The 23,279-nt window shown below is 36.0% G+C and overlaps 1 protein-coding gene across 2 annotated transcripts in view; it reads left to right on the forward strand.

Annotated features, from left to right (window-relative positions):
• LOC115418503 (MORN repeat-containing protein 4-like) overlaps nucleotides 1-14,012 on the forward strand; it is a 34,658-nt gene extending 20,646 nt beyond the window's left edge. For both annotated transcript variants that reach the window (XM_030133000.1, XM_030133009.1), the window contains exons 4-5: nucleotides 5,169-5,278; nucleotides 13,219-14,012. In XM_030133000.1, coding sequence (XP_029988860.1) covers nucleotides 5,169-5,278; nucleotides 13,219-13,370 — 262 coding nt within the window. In that variant the 3' untranslated portion in view covers nucleotides 13,371-14,012. The remainder of the gene's footprint in view (nucleotides 1-5,168; nucleotides 5,279-13,218) is intronic.
• Nucleotides 14,013-23,279: the final 9,267 nt, after the last annotated feature.

The following is a 23,279-nucleotide window of genomic DNA, read 5'->3' on the forward strand; positions in this document are numbered from 1 at the left end:
CTGGAATTCAATTTCACCAACCAACCAACCAGCCAGCCAGCTAGCTAGCTAGTTATGTTAGCCAACTAGCCAACTAGCTAGCTAGCCAGCCAGCTAGCTAGCTAGTTGGCTGGCTGACCAACCTAGCAACCAAACAACCAACCCATAGATTATGTACAGATTTTGAAATAATTATTACGTTTACACCTGTGATTTTCCTTTTGAAAATTCAGTTTAACCAATAAACCAACCAACCATCCAACCAACCTAGCAACAATCTAACCACCACCAACCACCCTTCGACAGTGACATTTTGTGTAATTGCATCAAAGTTGTTAAAATATAATAATGTATTATAGTGCTACTACTACTACTTATAATAATAATAATAATAATAATAATAATAATGATAATGATAATAATAGTGATCTACCAGAATTAAATATTGAGGTAGCAAAACTTTCACTCTTACCCTAGTCAGCCAAGAACATTTTCAGGACCCCATGTCTATAAGCATCATTGCCACATACACCGCCTAAAAAGTCTCCACCTAGATTTAACCAAATACATAATATTCTTCCACTGGACAATTACTGTAGTAATTAATACTGTATGTTTCAGCCACAACAAGTTCTTTAACCCTGACCATGTCCAAAGTCATATCCCATGGCTGTGGGAGATGCTGAATCTACTAAAAATGGGTTAAAAACTGTCAAATGCTCAATTAAAATCTGGAAACATAGTTCTGAGGATGAAATGTGATCATAAAACAATTATTAAATGATTGTCAATGGAGAACAGCTGTGCTTTTTTAGAGAACTTAAAGATTGGACTGTGTTTCAATGGAAAAAGCTCATGTGGTCTGATGAGTCCAGACTGGCCCTGTTTCAGAGTGATGGGTGGATCAGGGTGAGAAGAGAGGCAGATGAAGTGATGCCACAGATATTTTCCAAGACATTTCCAGGAGGATCAGACATCATTTTTACACATGGATTGGACACCACAGAGTCCAGACCTGAACCAGACTGAAAATATTTGGTAAAAAATCAACACAACAAGATGTTGTGATGCTGATCTTATCAAAACGACAACACAGTGAATGCTAACCACAATCAAAGCTAAGGCTAGTCCAATGAATTATTAGTGTGTGGAACTTATCTTTGACCAGGCTGTGTAGATAAGGTAAGACGATCCAAAAGCCTCTATAACTCAAGTTTTGTGTGACAAGAAGATGCACATTATGGTTCTTTATGCAGAGAATATAAAGTGAATCAATGCCAGGAAGCTTGGAATTGCCATTACAATTGTTCATTCCAACATGATCTATAAGTAAAGAGACAGAAAAGGCATTTCAATACCATGTCAACGTGGTCTAACAGTTATTTCTAAAGCTATGGAAGACTCCCGGCGTTAAAAACATCTTGAACGTTGTTGTACTTTGAATGAAAAGGTTCTCCATCTCTGTCATATTTAACTTACTTGACTTTTACATTCTTCATAAACTGTCACTTTTTACATAGTACAATGCATGTGTGAAAAAGCATTACCTCTTTGTATTCAACCTCTATGGAAGCCATCTTTTCACCCTCAAAGGCTAAGGTGTTTTATGAAAGTGTGCACATAAAACCCAGGCATGTTGTGACCAGCCAAAACAGAAAAGGACTGTAACAAAGAAGGAATGTGATTCTGTGAACGCTGGAACCAGGTTTAAAAGCACACTTCAGATTCACAATGATCTTCATGTGACTGATCTGATATTGACTGACATCAAAAAGTCTGGGGATTTAATTTTAAAACATGCTTTTTTTGTGGATGACTAAAATTTAAGACATAACTTCAGCCATAACATTCTGACCGCTGACAGGAGCAGTGGTAAGAATATCGATAGTTTCATTCCAATGGTTCCTTTCGCTGGGTTGGATATACAGTATTAGGCAGTGACTAGAGCTGCACAATATATCGTTTGAGCATCGGTATCGCAATATACGTGTGTGCAATAGTCACATCACAGGTCCTGCAGTGTAGTAGGCAAATGAACTCAACATGTTCTCATCTAATTTCAACCTGGGTACCTGGCACACACTGCACACAGCGATCCACCAATCACAGTCCTTCTTAATCAGTTTGCCGAAGCAGACCACGCCCCTGCACATGGAGTGAGTCGCTGGTAACAACATTAAAAAATGAGCAACAAACAAGAGAAAATCACCAAAAACGAAGACTTGGTGCCAAAAAGAAAAGCAACGTCAGTTATCTGGAATTATTTCGGCTACAAGAAGGATGATACTGAAACACGTGTTCTGTGTCGATAGTGTCTTAATGCACTTGTTGCCACAGTGAGAGGTAGCACAACTAATTTGTTTGACCACCAGCTATTATATCCTCCCAAGTATTTTTTCATAACGCAATATACATCGCAGGGTTAAAAAAAAATCACAATGTCAGTTTTTTCCAATGTCGTGCAGCCCTAGCAGTGACTGAACATTTAGTCGTCAAAGCCGATGTGTTGGAAGCAGCAAAACGATCAGTGTAAGGAACTGGGTGACTTTGTTCCATGTTGTAACAGTGATGACTGGGTCAGAGCATCTCCAACTGCAGGTGTTGTTGGTGTTTCTGGTCTGCAGTGGTTAGTACCAACTAAATATGGACTAAAGAAGGACAAAACAACCTCAGGACCATTGAACATCTGTGGGAGGAGTTGGACAAATACACCCAACCCATGGATGCACATTATTTGGTTTGTTTTTAGAAAACTTTTGTTAATTTTATTCATGATAGCATCCTTTTTTTTGTTCATTTTATTCACTGTATTGACAATTTTTTTTTTCTTGACTATCAGGTTCTTTTTTAAAATCACCTTTGTTGTTTTTCTTGTGCATTTTGGTCAGTTTTTGTGTATTTTTGGCAAGGCAAGGCAGGTTTATTTATATAGCACATTTCATGTACAAGACAATTCAAAGTGCTTTACATAAAACATTAAAAGCATTACAGCAGAAGTAATAAAAAATATAGGCATGAGAAAAACAAACAAACAAAACAAAATAAGATAAACAGATTAAACAGATAAAACAGATAAGCCAATAAAACAGATAAAAACTTTAAGCTTAAAAGAATAAAAACTCTATTCAAAAGCAGCTGAGAACAGGTGGGTCTTTAACCTGGATTTAAATAAACTGAGTGTTTCAGCTGATTTGAGGTTTTCTGGAAGTTTGTTGTTGGTCAATTTATTGACTATCATGTTTTTTTTTACTCATTTTTTGTTAATTTTGTTGTATATTTTGTTAAATTTTTCATTCATTTTTCCTCATTGTTTTAACTATTGAATTTATCATATTCTTTTGCATTCATTTTTGATCATTTTGTTGGTTAGTTTGGTCAGTATTTGTTCTTTTTTGGTCATTTTTGCTAAATTTTTTGACAATTGAGCATTTGTGGGAGGTGTTGACCAAATAAATCCAATTCATGGAGGTCCACCTCTATACTTCCAGGACTTCGTGGATCTGATGCTAACATCTTGGTCCAGATACCACAAAGAGTCCAGGTCTCAGCTCAGAGATGTTTCTACAGGAAAAGGGCAACTTATACAATATTAGACAGCTGGTAATAATGTGGTCCCGTTGATGCTGGATTGGTTTAGATCTGATCAAACCAGTCACACACACACACACACACACACACACACACCCCGCATCACCACCAAATTTTTAGTCATTTGTTCCCTGTGCCAGTATCAAAATTTCCTGAAAATTTCATCAAAGTCCTTCCATAACTTTTTCAGTTCAGTTTTTCAGTTTCTCACTAACAAACAAACAGACAAACAAACCCTGATGAAAACATAACCTCCTTGGTGGAGGTAAAAATCTCTTCAGATTTACAAAATCCGTATGTCTGTACCCCACTTTAGTCTTAACTCACCTATGACCCCCATGCTGCTGTGGCTCTGCCCCGTTATCCAAATATGGTCACTTCCAGCTCCAAAAAGCAAACATGGAGAACAAAACAACCAAAATGCAAAATACTGGTTTTGAAATGACAGTTTAGAAACCAATGGACAATGTCACAGTTCCTCCATGGACTAATAATATACAGTTTATGATCTTTATGCTGGATGCAACCAGGTATAAAACAGAAAAAATGAGTATTCTGAGCCACTGTAGAAACACGGTTGACCCTATGAACAGAAACACACTCCCTCTGTAGATATATGATCACAAAAAACACTTTCATGTGATTATGCACTGATGAAAACATGATTATGATTACTGTGTGATTAGATCCTTCTATGCTGTTGCCTAGAATGAAGTGAGTATAGTCTCATTTTGTACCTTGTAAACAATGCTATTTCATTTTAAGATTTTATTTTTATTGCAGAATGACATGGTTTGCTCACAATAAACCAAATCTGATATGAAGTGGTTACAGATTGGGACTAAAGCCAAATGAATGTCCTTTTTACTTGTCCTTTAATGACAGCTGAAGTAAAAATAAAGGTGTTTTAACATTTAACTCATGATTAAGACCTAAATTTAAAGCAAAAGAAAAACAACACACAGAGAGATCACTATTGGTGTTTCTCACAAATCTGAACGCAGATTTGCACATAGTTTGTCATGAAAAAAAGGATTTCCACCTTCTGTGCTGAGTTCTATCAATGCTGGTATGTTTGTCAAATATTTCATGTGATAGTTTATGGTTGTTTTATTAGTTGAGCAGCATTTGAGAACAGATGTTTTTACTTTTGCTCATATAATAGACAAGATTTTTTTTTAACCGTAAGAGGTGCAAAACATTTTATTTTCTGTTATGTGTAAGTAAAACTCTGAAATCTGACATCTATGGAAAACATGCAGACATTTAAATATGTTCATATCCAGTTGAGTGTTTACAAAACCCAGCACGCTCCATGCAGACACTATTTGTTTTTAATCGCATTTTACGGATGGGAACACTTGTTTGTGCAGGATTTTTCTGCCGTTAGTGTGGCTCTAAAGAAAGCTTTGATGACTTTCCGAAGAAAGGAAGAAATGCAATTTTCTCGTCTCAAATTCTAAGCTTTTATGCAGAAGATTTATCACAATACAACAACCAAACATCTCAACTGTAAAAGCATTCCTCTCGCTTTGGAAAAAAAAATCCCATCAATTCACATGGTTTTTATTGACGGGTGTGTGTTCTGACTGTGTTCTCAGGTATGAAGGTGAATTTGTTCAGGGAAAATTTCAAGGTGTTGGCGTCTTCACACGTTTTGATGGGATGAAGTTTGAAGGCGAGTTTAAAAGCGGTTGTGTGGATGGATACGGTAAGATTTAACAACTTGAATCATCTTCATCAAATATTCCTTTAAACATACGCAGCATGTTGTTATATCCTCTTGAGAACCTGCAGTGTGTTATTGTCCCCTGTAGAAAAATGAGTTTTAGCAGGGTTTGTGCGGGTCATTAAAAAGCATTAAAATTCATTAAATAGATTTTGTGAAAATTAAGGCCTTCAATGGCATTAAAAGCATTAAATTCAATGTGCAGAGGCATTAAAAAATTAAATACACTTGATGGAAAAAAGCATTGTTATTCATGATTTATTTTGATTATATGAACATTTAATAATTTTGATCGGAAGTATAATGTGATGATTGACAGGCGGAACCCTTTAATTGGCTAATGTTTATGGCCAATACATGAAGTCACAACACCGGATGCTTGGAATGCAACGTGCTGTGAGCAAGCTTATGCTGAGGCAAAAGAGCGGAGGGAATATTAGCAAATGTTGGAAAGATGGGAAAATGCAAGCTTTAGCAGAAGTGGTTGGAGGAGTAACTATTTAGAACCTGGTTAAAGCCTGTCGACGGTAAACTGTCATAAAACTATATATAAAACTGTATCTGCAGTTGGACGTGGGCATCAAATTTATTTAAAGTGGCATTAAAAAGCATTAAATTAGATTTGCTGATTCCTGCAGAAACCCTGTTTAAAGCCATATTGAAAAAACCAAAGCAGACTATAAGGGTAAAACATCCTGGGTTTTCTACTGATGTCTGACTGTTTTTATGTTTATTGATGCATCTGAAGAGAAAAAAACACAAAAAACTTTCAGTCTACTTTTCTAAACCACTTTTCCTTGACCTTGGTGTAGGTTTATGGAAGGACAGAATGGAGAATTTATGAGGTGGTATTGAAAGAATCTGCAATTACAATAGTGGATGGTATGTAGGTCAGCCATGGCAAAACAAGGTTCTCAAGATGTACAACAAAAACATTTCTCCTTGTGCATTCCTATTGTGCACAACTAAAAAGCTGGCAGCCACGATAAGCATCTACTGATGTAAAGTGTTGAATAACTTTTCAGACACTTATCCTATCAATACATGTAAATAATTGGTGTAAATTACAGTTTGTCATCCCTTTATGGTTATCAGATACTGTATGAGCCATTTGGATGTTCAGAGGCTCTGTAGTTACCATGGAAACACTGTCATCTTCTAGAACATTAAGTTACCAGTAAAACCCATGGAGTTGGATCATTGACAGTAGATGGAGACACTTGGTTTATGTTCAGTTCATGATATATTTTTCTTCAATTTTATCTGCTCTGATATAACAATGTTTGAAATTACCGAGGTTTTATGAACATCTACAGCAGGTGTCAAACATACGGCCCCCAGGCCAAAACCAGCCCACCGAATGGTCCGATCTGCCCCATGAATTTGTGAAATGCAAAAATTACGCTGAAGATATTAACAGTCAAGAATGTGAAAATCGTTTAAGGTCAGAGGCCACATTCAGTCCAGTTCGATCTCAAATCGGTCAGACCAGTAAAATAATTACATAACCTATAAATAATGACAACCCCAAAGTTTTCTCTTTGTTTTAGTGAAAAAAGTGCAATTACACAAAAATGTGTACATTTACAGTCTATCCATTCATTAAAAGAAAATGTAACATGAACAACCATATATAACCCCAAAAACTGAGTGCAATTCTACCAATATTCTGCCTGTTACTGTGTATTTGTAGAGCCACTGTGATTTGTCAGTTGTAGTGCGCATGTATAAATGCTAAGCTGAGGTGTAATATTGTTAAAATGTCACTTATTTTTCTCAAGAAATTTCTGGTTCATGTTATTACATTTTTTTAAGGATAGTTTGTACATGTAAACATTTTCATAACGCAATTTTCCTTTTTTCACTGTAAAACAAAGAGAAAAGTTTGGAATTGTCATTATTTATAGGTTTTTATGCTATTATTTTATTTCAGATCATATTGGTCTGTATGTGGAACCTGAACTAAAAGGAGTTTGACACCCCTGATCTATCTTTTTTTTTTTTACATTAAATAATTATCTTGTTTGGAAACAGCATAATACAACAGTTTATTTCACATACATTAAGTGTTTATATGTTTATTTTGTGTGTATAGCGGACAGTGTTTTTGGAGGATAGGAAAATATAGGAATAATCCAGAGAATGTTAGAAGATCTGTTGATAAATTAACTTAGGGAAGGTTAAATGTATAGAGAAAGTTTGACTTGGTCTCTAAGGGTTGTTGCAGGATATAAACATGGACATCATTTTGAAAAAGTGTGACTTCATTATCAACGTTGGAACAGAAGTAGACCCTAAAAGATGAAAGCTACTTATCCACTTGTATCTAGTAATATCCAGAATCAGTACCATTTTATCAAAATAGTAAATCTGTGTAAAATAAGCATGAAGTTATAAATTCTGTCTATGAATCTACTAAGCTACTGTAGCTATTCTGAAGTTTACTCAGTGAATCTGCCTACGTTTATAAAGACATCTTAACCCACAGATACAAACAACCCCTCCTGGATGATTCGAGTGCATTTCTCTTCACTGTTTACACTTTAATTCCCTTAAGGCATCTGTGACTGAAGGAGCTGAAAATGAATCAATGATAGAACTACAGGCTGTGAAGATCCAACTCATCCAGACTAAACACAAGTTCAACACATTTTACACCAACAAGTGTTTAAAGCACAAAAAATATCATCATATTAGACAGTTGTGGCATAAGATGAAACTGTGCGTCTTGCTTGTCTTGTTGCCAGTTTTCGATTAGATGAGACTTTATTGATCCTACAACAGGGAAATTCACTGGTCAAGGCAGCAAAACAATAAAGTGTAAGAAAAAAAGTGCATGCATAAAGACAGAGCAAAAGACAAACAATATATAATAATAATAATAATAATAATAATAATAATAATAATAATAATAATAATAATAATAATAACTAGAAAAGCACTCGGAGAGCACAGACTTCTGCCAAGGCAGATCATCCCCCCTCTCAGTCACCACAAAAATTGAATCATTTGTTCCTTGTGCCAGTATCAACATTTCCTGAAAATTCCATCAAAATCCGTCCAGAAATTTTGAAGTTGTCTTGCTAACAGACAAACAAACAAACAGACGAACCCTGATGAAAACATAAGCTCCTTGGCGTAGGTAATAATTCTTCTCACTTGTAAGGATGATATCTACCCGAGTCGAGTCAGAGGGAAGTCCCATGATTCTTTGCAATTTCTCAAGATTATATTTTAAACCACTATTATTTTGACTGAGAGACCTCCTAGTGGTATAAATTACGTACTGCGCATGTAGATCATTGACTGTATGGACCAGTGGTTCCCAACCTTTTTTGGCTCATGACCCCATTTTGTGCCAGTATCAACATTTCCTGAAAACAAACAAACTAGAAAAGCACTCAGAGAGCAGACCTCCGCCAAGGTAGATCACCCCCCACTACCACCACCACCACCACCAAAATTTAATCATTTGTTCCTTGTGCCAGTATCAACATTTCCTGAAAATTTCATCAAAATCCATCCATAACTTTTTGAATTATCTTGCTAACAGACAGATAAACAAACAAACAAACAAACAAACAAACCCTGATGAAAACATAACCTCTTTGGCATAGGTAATAATAATAAGTGTTCAGAGAACACAAACCTCCACCAAGCACCCCGAATGGTGTGCATGTGTGGATCAACTATTTCTTTTTAAATTAAACAGTTTCAAGGTTGTTCCATACAGCAGAAACAGTTGAAGCTTGGTACCAGTCATGTGTTTGTCAAATTATATTAAATTCAAATCAATATTTGTTGAGTTACAATGAAAAATGTGTTGTAAATGGGATTTTCAATGTTAAGTTGAAATGTCCACAGAATCCACATTCCACAGTGGAAGTGGATAATTTTGAGCCAGATACAAGATATTGTTATAAGCTACAGGTGTATCAAATTGGAGGCTAATTGGAGTCGTTTTTAATTTTTTATGAATTTTCGAAAATTGCTCGATGATGAGAGATAGGAAAATTTGAGATTTTGTGACCTTGCTGTGACATGGAACTTTGGCCTACTTGACCCAAAACTTAATGGGTCCACCCCCGGCCTAGGCCTATCTGTGAGTAAAATTTGGTAAAGATGGTTGTAATAGTTTTCCTGTAAAGTTGCTAACAAACAAACACGCAAACAAACCAATGAACACACAAAACAAAGTGATCACAATACCTCCTGGCGGAGGTAATAATAATAGCAGTAAGTAATATAAACTCTATTGTACATATCATGAACAGTTGATGTTGCCACTGCAATGAATTGTGGGATATTATTCTGTGGATGGTCCAGTGTATCCTTTGCTAAAGGAGACACTGAAGAAAGCATTGAAGCTACTTTCCTGTTTGCTCTTACCATGGCTGACACTCACATCATCTACGCTACATCAGGTTATTTCACTCAGGTATGAGCCTTTCTGAGCAAAAAGTACAATTAAGAGGAATCCTAAGGTACTCTGGAAAGATAAAAATGGGGTCTTTTCTAAAACATCAGTGTGTAACCTATGATTTGAGGCGTTTTTTCTTACATTGATTTAACGTAGTGAATACTTCCACTTCCACTCTGTTTGGGCCTCACTAAATCTCTGTTTTCAGAGGCTCTTGGCTGTGAAATGCATGACATGTGACATGTTTCTGTGTGTTGAAGAAAACCAGCTTCCTGTAGCATTTTCATGATTAGACTGAGAGGCATGAAAATCAGAAAGAAAGGCTTAGCCCAAGTCAAGTGCTTGGTTTTAGAGGGGAATTTTTTCTGCTGAAAAATGGTGAGGAGAAAATCTAACAAGCAAATAACAGAAACAAACAAACAAACAAACAATGAATGAAAAAAAAAACTGTGGTATGCTTTTTTTGCTCACAGTAATTATTCAGTGCAGAAAAAAGCAGATATTCCAACACAACTCACATCTGATTTGAAATTCAATTTTTAGGAATCAGGAACTGTTCTATGATCATTTAAGCCATTCATCTTAAAAGACCAAATTAAAAAGGTATTGAAACAGAGGAATGTTGGATCAGAAGAACTAATTCCCCCAGGTGTGATTTCCTTTTTTATGCTTTTTATGGTGGTTTAAATGATGAGTTTTTGAGTGAAGTCTTCATTTTCACACAGTGGTCCGTTTATCTCTCCATGTCTCAAACATTTAAATATTTTCAATGACATTAAACATTGACAAGTGATAATTGTCTGCGCTTTTTTAGTCTGTGGCCCCTGCTGTGTCTGGGGTCTAAGTAATCAACACGTTTTTACGTGAAGGTTGCTGCATCGTGAAGCTGGAACAATGTGTCACCATGACAACTGGTGAATTTTTGTGCTTGTAAATATAGAGATGGAACATATAGATTCTTGCAGTTCACTCCTTTGATCTCACAACCAGAAATCAGACCCCGGTCAATCAGACCTGGGATTTTACAAGGCAGGGCTGCAGTGTCAGTGTTTTTAATTATTTAATTAATTCATTAAAGGGACAGTGCATATTAATATACATGTAAATATGCCAGAATTAGCCAAAGGCTACTTTCCATCCGCAGGCCCTGGCAGGTCAGAAGAAATAACATTATAATGGGAAAAAATTACAAATAACAAATGCAAAAAATAAAAAAATTAACAACACAATGGAAAAACTGGACAATTGGCACACTAATGACAGCAACAAAGAACACTGAGAAGACACAGAGAAGCATAAAATGAGCTTTTACCCCTCGGACCACTTCTGGCTGAAGGGGTATCGTTTTATCGTCTGTCCGTCTGTCTGTCCATTCAACGACATAATTACATTATCTGAAGAATGCAGTGAGATATCGGCACTAAATGTATACTGTGGATGCATCTTGGCATGGAGCAGAAGCTGATTGAAAATAGGTGACCCTGACCTATTTTTTCATGGTCAAATGGCCTTGTGCAGTTATAATATCTGAGTACTTTCAAATATAAATACATATAGGTAATAAGTTTTACACAAAGACAGTCTAACCTAAATTATAGAGCAGTAACTTTCAACAGAATCTTCCACTATATTTGGCTGATTGGATTAAAAGTGTGCAGCATGTTATGTTATATTTGGTTAAGTATTAACCCTGGTTCAGGTAACAGTTAACCCTGTCCTCCAGATGACAAAAGATTCAGGTTATGAAACACAAAACTGGAAGGTTTAAAGTGAGAGATCAGCGCTACAGACTCTCACAGAGGAAAACTCAATCATTTTTGACCTAAAAGTAATGACAAAGTCATAATTCTCCAACAGAACTAAACAGAAACAGTGATCTTTGACTGAACTTAGCTTAGTCTAAATGTCACTAGGGCCACAGCCAATGATTATTGTATGAATTAACCATAAAATGTCAGAAAATGGTAAAAAAAAAAAAAAAAAAAAAAAAGTGCAGATCAGTGTTTCCCAAAACTTCATAGATCCTCAGTTCAGTGTCATGATGGATGGAGGAGATCACAAAATATTAACTTGCAGTCCTGTGCTAAAAGTCCATGTCAAACATTAGGTTTGTTGGTTTATTAAAATTCTAATGTCTACACATATGTATTTGTCAGTATTTGAAATATGAACAGCAGGAAAAAACTACAGTTTCAGATTAAAAACAGTTTCTTTAAACCACAGTGGACATATTTAGTGTGACCCTCCTTTACATTTTACATGTCTTTAACCCTTTGGTTCAGATAATATGAGGTGTATGGCATTAATTTACAGATGTTTTAAACCAGGTTTGATTCAACACATGTCAGATGTTTCAAACTGCTTCTGTTCATGAGGTCAGAGATCACACTAAACTTAGTCCACTCAGTTCAGTTTTATTATTGTATGTGAAGAAAAGCGAATGACAAATAAATATATATGATCATTTCAACCCTGAAAGAACAACAAAGCTAAATGCAGACAGACGTTTGCACAGGACTGTGTATGAAGCAGGAATCTGATCATTTAACAGTTTTATCCATAAAAACTATTCAAAGCCATTATTCTTATGAAAATAGCTGGTGGTTCATTTAGTAACAGACAACCATTCAGTTACTTGTAGCTTTATATGCCATTAAATCTGTAGTTCCCAACCTTTTTTGACTCGTGACCCCATTTTAACATCACAAATTTCTGGCAATCCGAGACATTTTTTTGCTAAAGTTTATTTGTTTTTGATCATGTAATAGTTTGCTATACTATGTTGCAAATAAACATTAATTTTAGATGACATTTAGTCTATATAATGTATATAATGCACCTTTTTGGTGTCTGCTTCTCAGATTCTCTTAGACGTCTTAGCAGGGCCAGGCAAGTGAAGAAATCTTTCCATTCTCTGTTCTGCCTGGTTTGACTGTGACTGTGTCCAGGCAGGTTGAAGTGTAGTAACACATGCGGTCACATGATCGGGTCAATCAAGACATGTCCTCTCAGATATTATATCCTGTATTTTATTTGAACTTGATTTTTATTAGGACAAGTGTGTGGTGTTTTAATTATAATGAAATATATATTGAATCATCAAAAAATATATTTTATTTGTAATTTTGTTTTGATTTTTATCAATTACTAGATATTTCAGGCGACCTCATTTGAATTCCAGGTGACCCCAAGGTTGAAAAACACTGCATTAAACCTAAAATCACACAGGGCTGAATTTCCAGTATGGTTTTTATTGAGCTTCACTGCCAACAAATGAAATCAGATCAATTAATTTCTGATTTGCCTTCATTTCTGCAATGTAAAAAGCAGATATTTTGCATTAAAAATGACATAATTGAGGTGCATTTCATCATGTAAACCTTGACTTTTTGTAAATTTTCTGACTTTTGTTTGTACTGTTTTTGTGGGTGTGGTTCCTTTGTACTAATCGGTCATTCTACTGATTTGATGAATGAAGTCAAACGGTGTCTTTCTGCTCCAGGTGTGCTGATGTTTGCAGATGGCGGTCCTGGTGGCGGCGGCGGCCACGAAGGCTTATTTGAGACCAACCAGCTGATGAGGAGGGAGAGCTGCCCGGGGGCGGTGCACAGGGCACAGGCAGCCGCCGCCAAGGCCCGAGCCCTGGCCATGTGACCGGACTACATCAGCCACAGTGCCCCAGAAGGAGGACCACCCTCTTCCCATCGTCCTCCTCTTGGTTTGAGCAGCTTACGTTATTTATGCAGTATTTAAGTGCATTTTAAACTGAATTTCCCTGAATTTACTTTGACTGTGAAATGCAACCTTTTATATGTATTTAACTGGATTTTATTTTCCGATGCCTAAAGTCCATCATATGTCGTGGAGTAATTGATAAGAGTTTGTCGAATCCTCAAAAGCCACTGACTCTGGATCAGCTGAGCCAAAGACAGAATTGCTGTTCAGTCCACACACTGGTGCTAAACCTGACAAAACTCTGAATTCAAGAGTTAATACAGACAGTTCCCAGTGGGCGTGATTTGATTGTTTCCATGTCAAAGAACATTTAGATATGTGGCTCCAAACTAGGTCAGGAAACTGTACTGCATTTAGCATCATACTCCCTAATCATCAAAACCTGTGCCTACATTACCCACAATGCAAGTGGAATGATGAGAAGATCTTTAGGTGTGATAAGGGTTTGGTAGCAGTTTGTAAATTCTTCATGAAAGGGAAATTCACTTAAAATCCCTGAATCCAATGAGTTTTATCACTTTCAGCTTCAATCTTGAGCAACTAATTAAAGTTTGAAATAATAAAGAGAGAGAGCAGACCTCCACCAAGGCAGATCAGTGTCGTCGTCCCCCCCCCCCCAATCCCCACCAACATTTAAACATTTGTTCTTTTGCCAGTATGAACATTTCCTGAAGATTTCAACAAAATCCTTCCATAACTCTGAGTTATCTTGCTAGCAACCAAACAAGCAAACAGACAAACTAGAAAAGCACTTGGAGAGCACAGACCTCTGCCAAGGCAGATCAGTGCCCCACCCCCATTGACCACCAAAATTTTATCATTTGTTCCTTGTGCCAGTATCAATATTTCCTGAAAATTTCATCCAAATCCGTCCATAACTTTTTGAGTTATCTCGCTAACAGACAAACAAGCAAACAAACAAACTAGAAAAGCACTCGGAGAGCGCAGACCTCCACCAAGGCAGATCAGTGGCCCCCCCACCCCACCCCCGATCACCACCAAAATTTAATCCTTTGTTCCTTGTGCCAGTATCAACATTTCCTGAAATTTTCATCTATAACTTTATGAGTTATCTTGCACATGGACAGGCAGACAGACAAACCAACGCCGGCAAAAACATCACCTCCTTGGCAGGTGTAATTATGATCGATATTTATTCTATGACAGCTCAGAGGAAAGCTGTTTTTTGGCTCCTTAAATATTGTTTGTACAAAGGAGTGAGGATTAAAAATACACTGAAATATATTTTGTGTCAGGAATAAAGTCGTATTATGAGAATAAGGTAGTAATTGTATTAGAATTATGTCATAAAGAAGCAGAAATGTAATGGAACAGTCTGTCACTTGTCTTAAGATGAGGAATGTCGAGCATCTCCATAAATCCTACTTAAGTATCGATTTCATTCATGCAGGAATAGTCATAAAAATTACAATAAAGAATAGAAATAAAAATGTAGTGTTGTGAGAAATATCTGTGAATGAAGGTTGAAATTTGAGAATCACATTTAACCTGTTGAAGATACTCAGTGGAAGAATTACATTTATTATTCACAGAGTACATTTGACAGCCTGAATGAAAGGAAAAAAAATATTCACATCAACCTTTAACATTTCTAAATGTCTTTTGTGTAAATGACTGAATTGGTGCCTACTGGGTTCGCTGCCTCGCTTTTAGATGACATATTTGTTCTGACATCTGACCTCCTATTGCTGGTCGGGTATGAAAGCCAGAGCGTGGTAGAAAAAAGTGAGCAGTACCTTTAGTTGTTTCCTTTCACTCAGTGCCGTTCCAAGCTGAGTCTGATCCCAGATCAGTGTGAACGTCCTCCTCAGTGCCAACCACACAGTGCCAAACGGCTACAGCTGATCCAGAATCAGCAGATGTTTAAGAGGTCTGAGGAGGCTTAGAGTACGAGGATGTATGCAATTTATACTTTAATGGTGCAGTTCGATAATGACGTGCAATTTTTTCTCCTAAAAGCCAGACCCTGAGGTCAGTGGGTTTGATTTGATAAACTGGATGCTTTGTCTTGCTTGATCTCACACTTGAAATACGTTGAAAGGACCATGTTCCACCTGAAAAACAACTGCTCTTTACAAGGGATAAGAAGGGGCAAAAATGGTAACGACTGCTTTGCGTGGCTTTCTTTTCACTGTTTTCTGAGTAATGATGTCACTTTAAATGTTCAGTGTTTGCATTTGTGAAAAATCCACTCAAACCTCCCCTCCACCTTTAAGAAAAAGCAGGAAAAAAAAAAGGTGTAAGAATCACTTTTATGAACTTAACAAAGCTCTAACTAACACATATTTGATGTGTGTGTGTCGTGCCTACAGGGAATCAATCTGTTTGTGTAATGAGACTGGTGTGTCGCTGTGTCACAGATGTGTGTCGATGTTGTCTGGGTGTGGGGGGGGGGATTATATGGCAAATGGAGTTAATTGTCAGTTACACTATATGGACAAAAGTATTGGGACATTCAGGTGTTTCTTTTCTAACAGGGATCTGGGCTACAAAACATAGTGACAAACCTTATAATATAGTTTTATGTTGTGATAAATATCATTGTATTGCGTTGGTTGGTTGTATTTAAATTGTTATCTTTGTTTCCAAAATGCCTCAGAGATGGTTTTTACATAATTTGCCTCAACTACAAATTATTATTATGTTTATTCTGTTGTTTTACTTGGTATTTTTATTTCACTGTTTTTAATTGTACAGCTGTTTTTATGTCTTTTTAATCTATTCTTGTATTTTAGTCTATCCTTTTGCTTTTTATTCTTCTGTATGACACTGTTTTAATTGTACAGCTGTTTTATGTTTTTAATCCATTCTTGTATTTTTCTTTTCTTTTTGTTTTTTCCCCTGTAAATCGCTTTGGAAAAAGTGGAAAATGTAAATGTAGAAAAGAAACACCTGAATTCAATGTGTACAAATAGTGTATGTGATTAATTTAGGCTGTGTTGTTGTTGTTGTTTTTTGTTTGTTTTTTTTGTGTGTGTGTGTGTGTGGGGGGGTGATGTCTTTCCTGCTGATTGATATATGAGGACATCGAAAGCACCTGAACTGATAGAGGTGTCTCACCTTTTTAAGTGGCTTTGAGACCCCAACCCCAGATGGGTTAAATGGAGCCTTCAGCTGGAGTGACATCGGTTTCGGACACTGTGTTACAGCGAGGGGGGAAAAAAAAAAAAAAGAAAAAAAGATGAAAACAGTGCTGTGCGTTTCTTTAATACTGTCTTTGATTTAACTCAGTGATCCCACGTTCCTTCACAGTGGATCGTGACGCCCTTTAAAAAGCACCTTAAAAATCTCGACTTGAAAAGTTGGCGTTTGATATCGACATAGAAAGTTTTCACCAAACAAACACCGACAGGCATGTTTTATACTTTCACTGTCTGATGTCAATGTGAGTGACTGTACTGTTCCACGGTGATGGTGATTCTACAATGAAGGCCAAAAATGTGCAGTTTCAGGCTAAAACAGGTTATAAATATCTGACTGAGTGACTAAACATTGGAGGTCTACAGCCACTTTCAGACTTAAAACCAAAGTGTGGAAAAAGAATGCAATAGTAGGAGTGTGTCTTATCAGGTACTAGAGAGAAATAAAATTACAGGAAGCTATTATTTTCCTTCCATTTATCAGACACCGAATAGTAAAACCAGATGTATGTTATTTTTACGTTATACAGTATTTTCTATTCATAATTTATCACACTGATAGATCAATGATAGCTTGTTTATTAACTCTGTTTTTTCTTGAGCTGCTGACCCCCCCCCCCGAGGATCTTTATTTGTATCTGTATTTAGATCCTCATTAGCTACTCTACAAAAAACATTCACCTTGCAAACATCGCAAAATAGACATAAAGACATCTCAGTGGCTAATACGATAACTGTGTGCATCTCTTTATTAACTGCATAAAGAAATTCCCTAGCAATTCATGCACAAATAAAAGTGGACTCAATGGCTCTATAAGCTAAGAAAAAAATACACGTGGTCAAGGTTATACACTATTCCAGGTGTAAACAAATAGAATATTGACTTTATATAATTTATAGTGTTTTATTCAGAATTCACAGAAAATGCTGAATGAGACAGACGCAACGTTTCCTACAAAACTATGTATTTACACTGGATATTTATTAATGCTATCTATGTGACAATTGTGACATAATCTAGCGCCCTCTGTGACTTCAAGTGGGTTTTAAGTACTTTCCACTGAAAACAAAACCATCAGTAACACTGGTCTGAATGTGGCTTTAGATTATACTCTGTCAGGGTGAATAATGGAGACATTAATAACTTGTATTGCTATTCATGTACATTTTCGATCTGGAATGTTTAGTGTAGCTGCATGTTCTTAGTGGTAGCGTTAGCAGGGTCTGTACATGCTGAGTTAACATTAGTTCATTAGTCTAAGACAGCGTCTGAGCTTATATTTAATTTAATTAAAACAACAAAATGTGTCTGGACAGAATGGATGGACAGAACTATCAGTGTTGACAAATCAATGACTGTGACAGTAAAAAAATTAGAATAACACAGGAGCTAGCTTCTTGCTAAGATGTGTTGTTAGCAAAATAATCTTTGTCCTAAAGGAACAGATTACTTTGATGTTATAGGAAAGTTATTTATTTGGCTCCTTGCTAAGGATAAGATTTGGATAAAAAAAAAAAACAATCCAGACAATTTTAGTCTTCACAGTAAGCTAAGCTAAGCTAAGCTAAGCTAACTGCCTCCTAGCTGTGGCTTTAGCATACAAAGCTAACAACTGTCTTAAAAAGTCTGATGTTAAGTTTGTAAATATAAACAACCAAAAAAGAAGTTTATTTTATGAATAATTTTTTCAGTGGAGAGCAGATGTAAAACACAATTGGCCTCAACTTGAATAATGTATTTATTATTTATAGAATAAAATCTATATATTCGCAGAGCACTTGTCATAATGAAAGACAATTTGCTGTAATAAAAAAGAAAACAGAAATAATATATTACAACAATTAAAAATGGTATGCAAGACTAAAAAAATACAGATTTCTAAAAACTATGAAAAACTGAAGTTTTGCTCATTTTTTTTAATTTGTGGCTGGACGTCAGTAGATTTGGACACTGTTCATCTAAATATCCTGTTTAAAGGTTCATTTTTCTGACACACTTGTCTGTGTACACCTGATGCCATTTTCACTAAACAGGCCCACTTTGACACTGTGTTGTTCTTATTTGTGCTTGTCGAGGCTATATGACTGTTTATTTCATACCACTTTCTTTGTTAACGTCTCAAGTTGAATGTAAATGATGATGATTTTGAGTACGTGTAGTGAAAAACTGTTTGTGCCACTGACTTGACCGAGGTGTGTGTGTGGACAGAAGTTGCAATCAGTGTCATTATTTTCAGTCAGACACAGTGTTCACCTTTAACTCCGTTCCACATGCACACTCGAACCTGATGAACAGCAAAACCAAACCAAATGCATTACCATAATCATCATTATAATGAGAATAAATGGACAGAGCTGTAATTGTTGTTCAACATGTGAGCAAATCAAGACCAGAAATGAAAAAAAAAAAAAAAAAAAACCCACAGAGGGAGTTTTAATGAGTGCCTGAACAAAAACCTTCTTCTACTGTGTTTTGAATACTTTGAATACTGCCTGACTATTTTACTAACTTTTTTCTTAAATGTCATGGTTCTTTTTTAGACTTTGTCTTTTCTCTGCTTAATGAAGAAATAATAAAAAAAAAACCACGCTGGTGTGAGGTTGGAAGGCAAGTTTTTACTGTACGTGTTGAAACATAAGAGACCTGACTGTGTTAATGTCACAGCTTGTATTCAGTGTGAACCCTGCGTTGTATCTGCTTCAGTTCTTTTAAAGTTATACAGAAAACACGTGTAACAGCTCACAGTTCTAAAAAACACAGCGATCCTGCAAAAAATAAATAAATAAAAGCTGCCTTACAGATAACATAGGCTTGCACATTGTCAAAATCCTAAATGCATCAACTTCCCTGTAAATGACTCTTAATCACATATGATTAGAACAGAAATGAAAATGACAAATGAGAACTTTTTATGATTAATTAGGCATATTTATCAAATTTCACATGTCGGCGAAACTCAAGAATTAGAGAAAGCAGTCATATTTTTCTCTCTAGGTTATAATTTTACAATCACCTGAGATTACTCACACCTAAAACTGTTAATGAACAAACGCTGGGCTAAAAATAACAGATTCCAACCAGTACTTCTACGAATGCAAACCAGGCAAACATGTCTCTGAATAGAAGAATTTAGCTTGTTCTTTGAACCAAATTCTTGTCAAATTGATGTTATTGAGTTTCAAATATACAGTCCAATTTGATTTCAAGTGGGTCAGACCGGTAAATAAATAAATAAATAAAAAAGAATCTGTGAAAAAAGTACAATTATATAATGAAAATGTTGACATTCACAAACTGTCTTTTAAAAAAATTGAATAACATGAACAACCTGACACTTTGTAAGAAAAATAAGTGCAATTTCAATGTCATTATGTCTCAGTATATCATTTATACATTTACACCACTGACAGATCACAACAAATACACAAACCATTAAGTAACAGGCAGAATATTAGTAAAATTGTACTTACTTCCTTAAGATCTTTCATGTTCATATTTGCTTAGGTTATTCCCATTTTTGTGACCGGATACTGTATAAATGTAAAGATTTCAATGCAGTTTAACTTTTTTACACTAAAACAAATAAAAAATGTGTAGTTGTCATTATTTATCGATTATTATAATATTGTACTGGTCTGATACACTTAAAATTATATTGGTCTGTGTGTGGAACCTGAACTAAAATGATTTAACATCCTTGATTGTTAATATCTCAGTGTAATTTTTGCACACAGGCTGGTTTGGAGTCTTCTGGGGGCTGGTTTTGGCCCGCGGGCCGTATGTTTGGCACCTCTGATGTAGTTTAAATGTTGTAAATTTAAATTATGCAAAATAAAATGCAGGACTGTAGAGATTAATTTGCAATATACTAACGCAGATAATTGGACACAGATACTTTAAGAAATACGTGTCTATTTTTCTTCTGCAGGTGAAAACTGACAATCTGTGACATGTGCATATTCACCAGAATGAGTCATTACTGTATTTTAAGAAAAACGAAACAAACCTATAGGGCCTTTTTAATGAACTTGACACATTTGTTGTAAGTTTCACACAGGGGTTTTGTCCCTTTCTCTGCACCTTTAAATTCATCTTAACACTGGTACCAGAACCCTGTTGTCGTCAAAAAGCCATAATGGTCACTTTTGTTGTTTCTTGTGAATTTGTTAAAGATGGTGATGTCTTGGCAAAAAAAAGAAAAGAATAATAAGAGAAAGTGAAACAGTATTTGAGAATTTAAATGAAAATGAGTGCAATGAGGAATAATAATAAAAGTGATATGCATGAAAAAGAACTGGGCTGAAAGTGTTTTCTTTTGTATTACAGTCACTGGGAGACATGAAAAATGAAAACTCAGAACAATGAAAGGTACACACACACAAATATATATATATATGTATGTGTACATATATACACACACACACATATACAGTGAGACATATGGAGGGATTGTGAACTCTGATCACATATCTTGGCAGGTCTAGTGATTATTTGTGGAGCTTGGCTGTCAGAAACCCCCCTCCCCCTCCTCCGGCTTGCCCTCCCCCCACCCACTCTCCACTATCTGCACGCCGTCACTAAAATAGCTTTAAGGTGTGTTTAGGTTGGACTTTAACCCTTCTGCCTATTTCGTCTCCTTGGCAACCGTCCAGAGTTCCCTTAATTTGTATCATCTCAATCCCAAGTGCTGCAGCAGTTTTGCCTGTTTGCCCCTAATCATGCAGCCTGTTGCCATGGTAAAGTATTTAAATATGCTCTGCAGATCATCTTCACCTAGCACACTAGAAGTGGCAGCAGTGTGAGTATGTATTTATGTGTATTCTTTTGTTCCTTCACTAAAAATCTATTCCTTCCTCCCTCACCTAACACTACACATCAGACACACACAAAAATAATCATTTTCCAAACATATGATTTCCCATCGCTCTTCTACTTTCCATTCTTTCCATCTAATTCCATAGGGAGGGATCTCCTATTTTCTATTTCACGCGACCCTTAAAGAGAGAAGGCTTTGTCTGTTATCTTATCAGTGAAGCTTCACGGCTCCCAAAAGCTTTGGTCATGTTTAGAGAGGAAGTGCACGAGGCATACTGATAAGGGAGGCCCGGCACTGCAGGGACGAAGGCTGTCGCTGCACACACACCCGGCAAAATAAAGAAAAAAAAAACATCCTGAGTGGATTTTGCCTGGTTTTAATTGCTCTGAGTTCCCACCCCTTACAACAGCACATTTGGGAGTTTGTGTTGCGTATGCGTGCGTTTGACTGTAAACATGCATGAGCGCGTTGGGGGACGCATATAAAAGGCATATTCATCCACTAAATAAAAATTTCAGCAGCTTTTACTCTTCCACTCTGATCTGATGCAGCACAAAGATGAAAGGAGGGTTAGATGGATAAATCAGACTGAAACTGGCTTTTTTTTTTTTTTTAATTAATGAACATGTCTGCTGGTTCTCAGAGCTGCCGCCCCTCAAAAATGAAGTAATTGGGTAGTAGTGGAGAGTTTTAATACACAAATGGTGTTTAAAATTGATTCTGATTGAGTGACAAAGTAAAAACCTCAACTTTTGACATTAGTAAGTAACGTTTGTGCATTAAATTATCTAATAAAAAGACTTGTTTGAGTTGGATAACGATTACATCAAACCTTTCCATCAATTTTGGAATTTAGAGAAATCTATATTTTCCTCACTGTTACACCTTGTTTCATGTGGTCACCTGTCGGTAAAAAAGCCCTTTGATAACATTAACATCACTTGTTGCTAGTTCATCAGAATAAATAATCTAATAAAACTTCAATAATTCTTCTCACTTGTAAGGTTGTCCCATGATTCTTTGCAATTTTAGGTTATATTTTAAACCATTATTATTTTGACTGAGAGACCCCTCGTGGTATAAATTACATACTGCGCATGTAGATCATTGACTTAACCCTTAAAGACCTAGAGCTATTTTTGTGGTGACTTTCAAATCATATTTCCTCTACATCTAATCTTTCCTTAGGGATTATCACTACGTATTTTATCTTCTGAATTTTTCAATGAACATCAGGTATTTTCCTGTACTTAATTTACTGAACAAGTAGATGTTCATACAAGTTAACGACTAATTTGAAGGTTATTATGTAAGAACAGAAAACTTTTCAACATAATTTATCATCAATCATACATAAAATAAGTGGTGCCGGGCAAAACAAACCCCGCCCCTCGCACATATTGTATCTTACTTTGGCATTGATCCAGCTGATGTCATCATGTTTATGCCTGTGCTGATGTCAACATATCAATTCTGAAGTAAATTAAAACAAAATTGATGTTTTTATTGACATTTGAAATTTCACCCATTATAAGTGAATGGGAGAGAAAAAAAAAAAGATTTTAAAAAAATCCTAACAAACGTGAACTTTGACCTACTTTTCCCAAAATATGCTCACATCTATTCTGGGTCACTGGCAGTCTATAAACTAGAGCTGTACGATATTGGAAAAAACTGACATTGCGATTTTTTTTTAACCCTGCGATATATATTTTGATATGAAAAAATACTCAGGAAGATATAATAGCTGTGTGATGCCGACATAAATGGTCAAACAAATTAGTTGTGTTACTTCTCTCTGTGTCAACAGGTGCATTAAGGCACTGTCGACACAGAACACGTGTTGCACT

The sequence above is a fragment of the Sphaeramia orbicularis genome, chromosome 1 (genome assembly GCF_902148855.1).
Source record: "Sphaeramia orbicularis chromosome 1, fSphaOr1.1, whole genome shotgun sequence".
NCBI lineage: Eukaryota > Metazoa > Chordata > Actinopteri > Kurtiformes > Apogonidae > Sphaeramia > Sphaeramia orbicularis.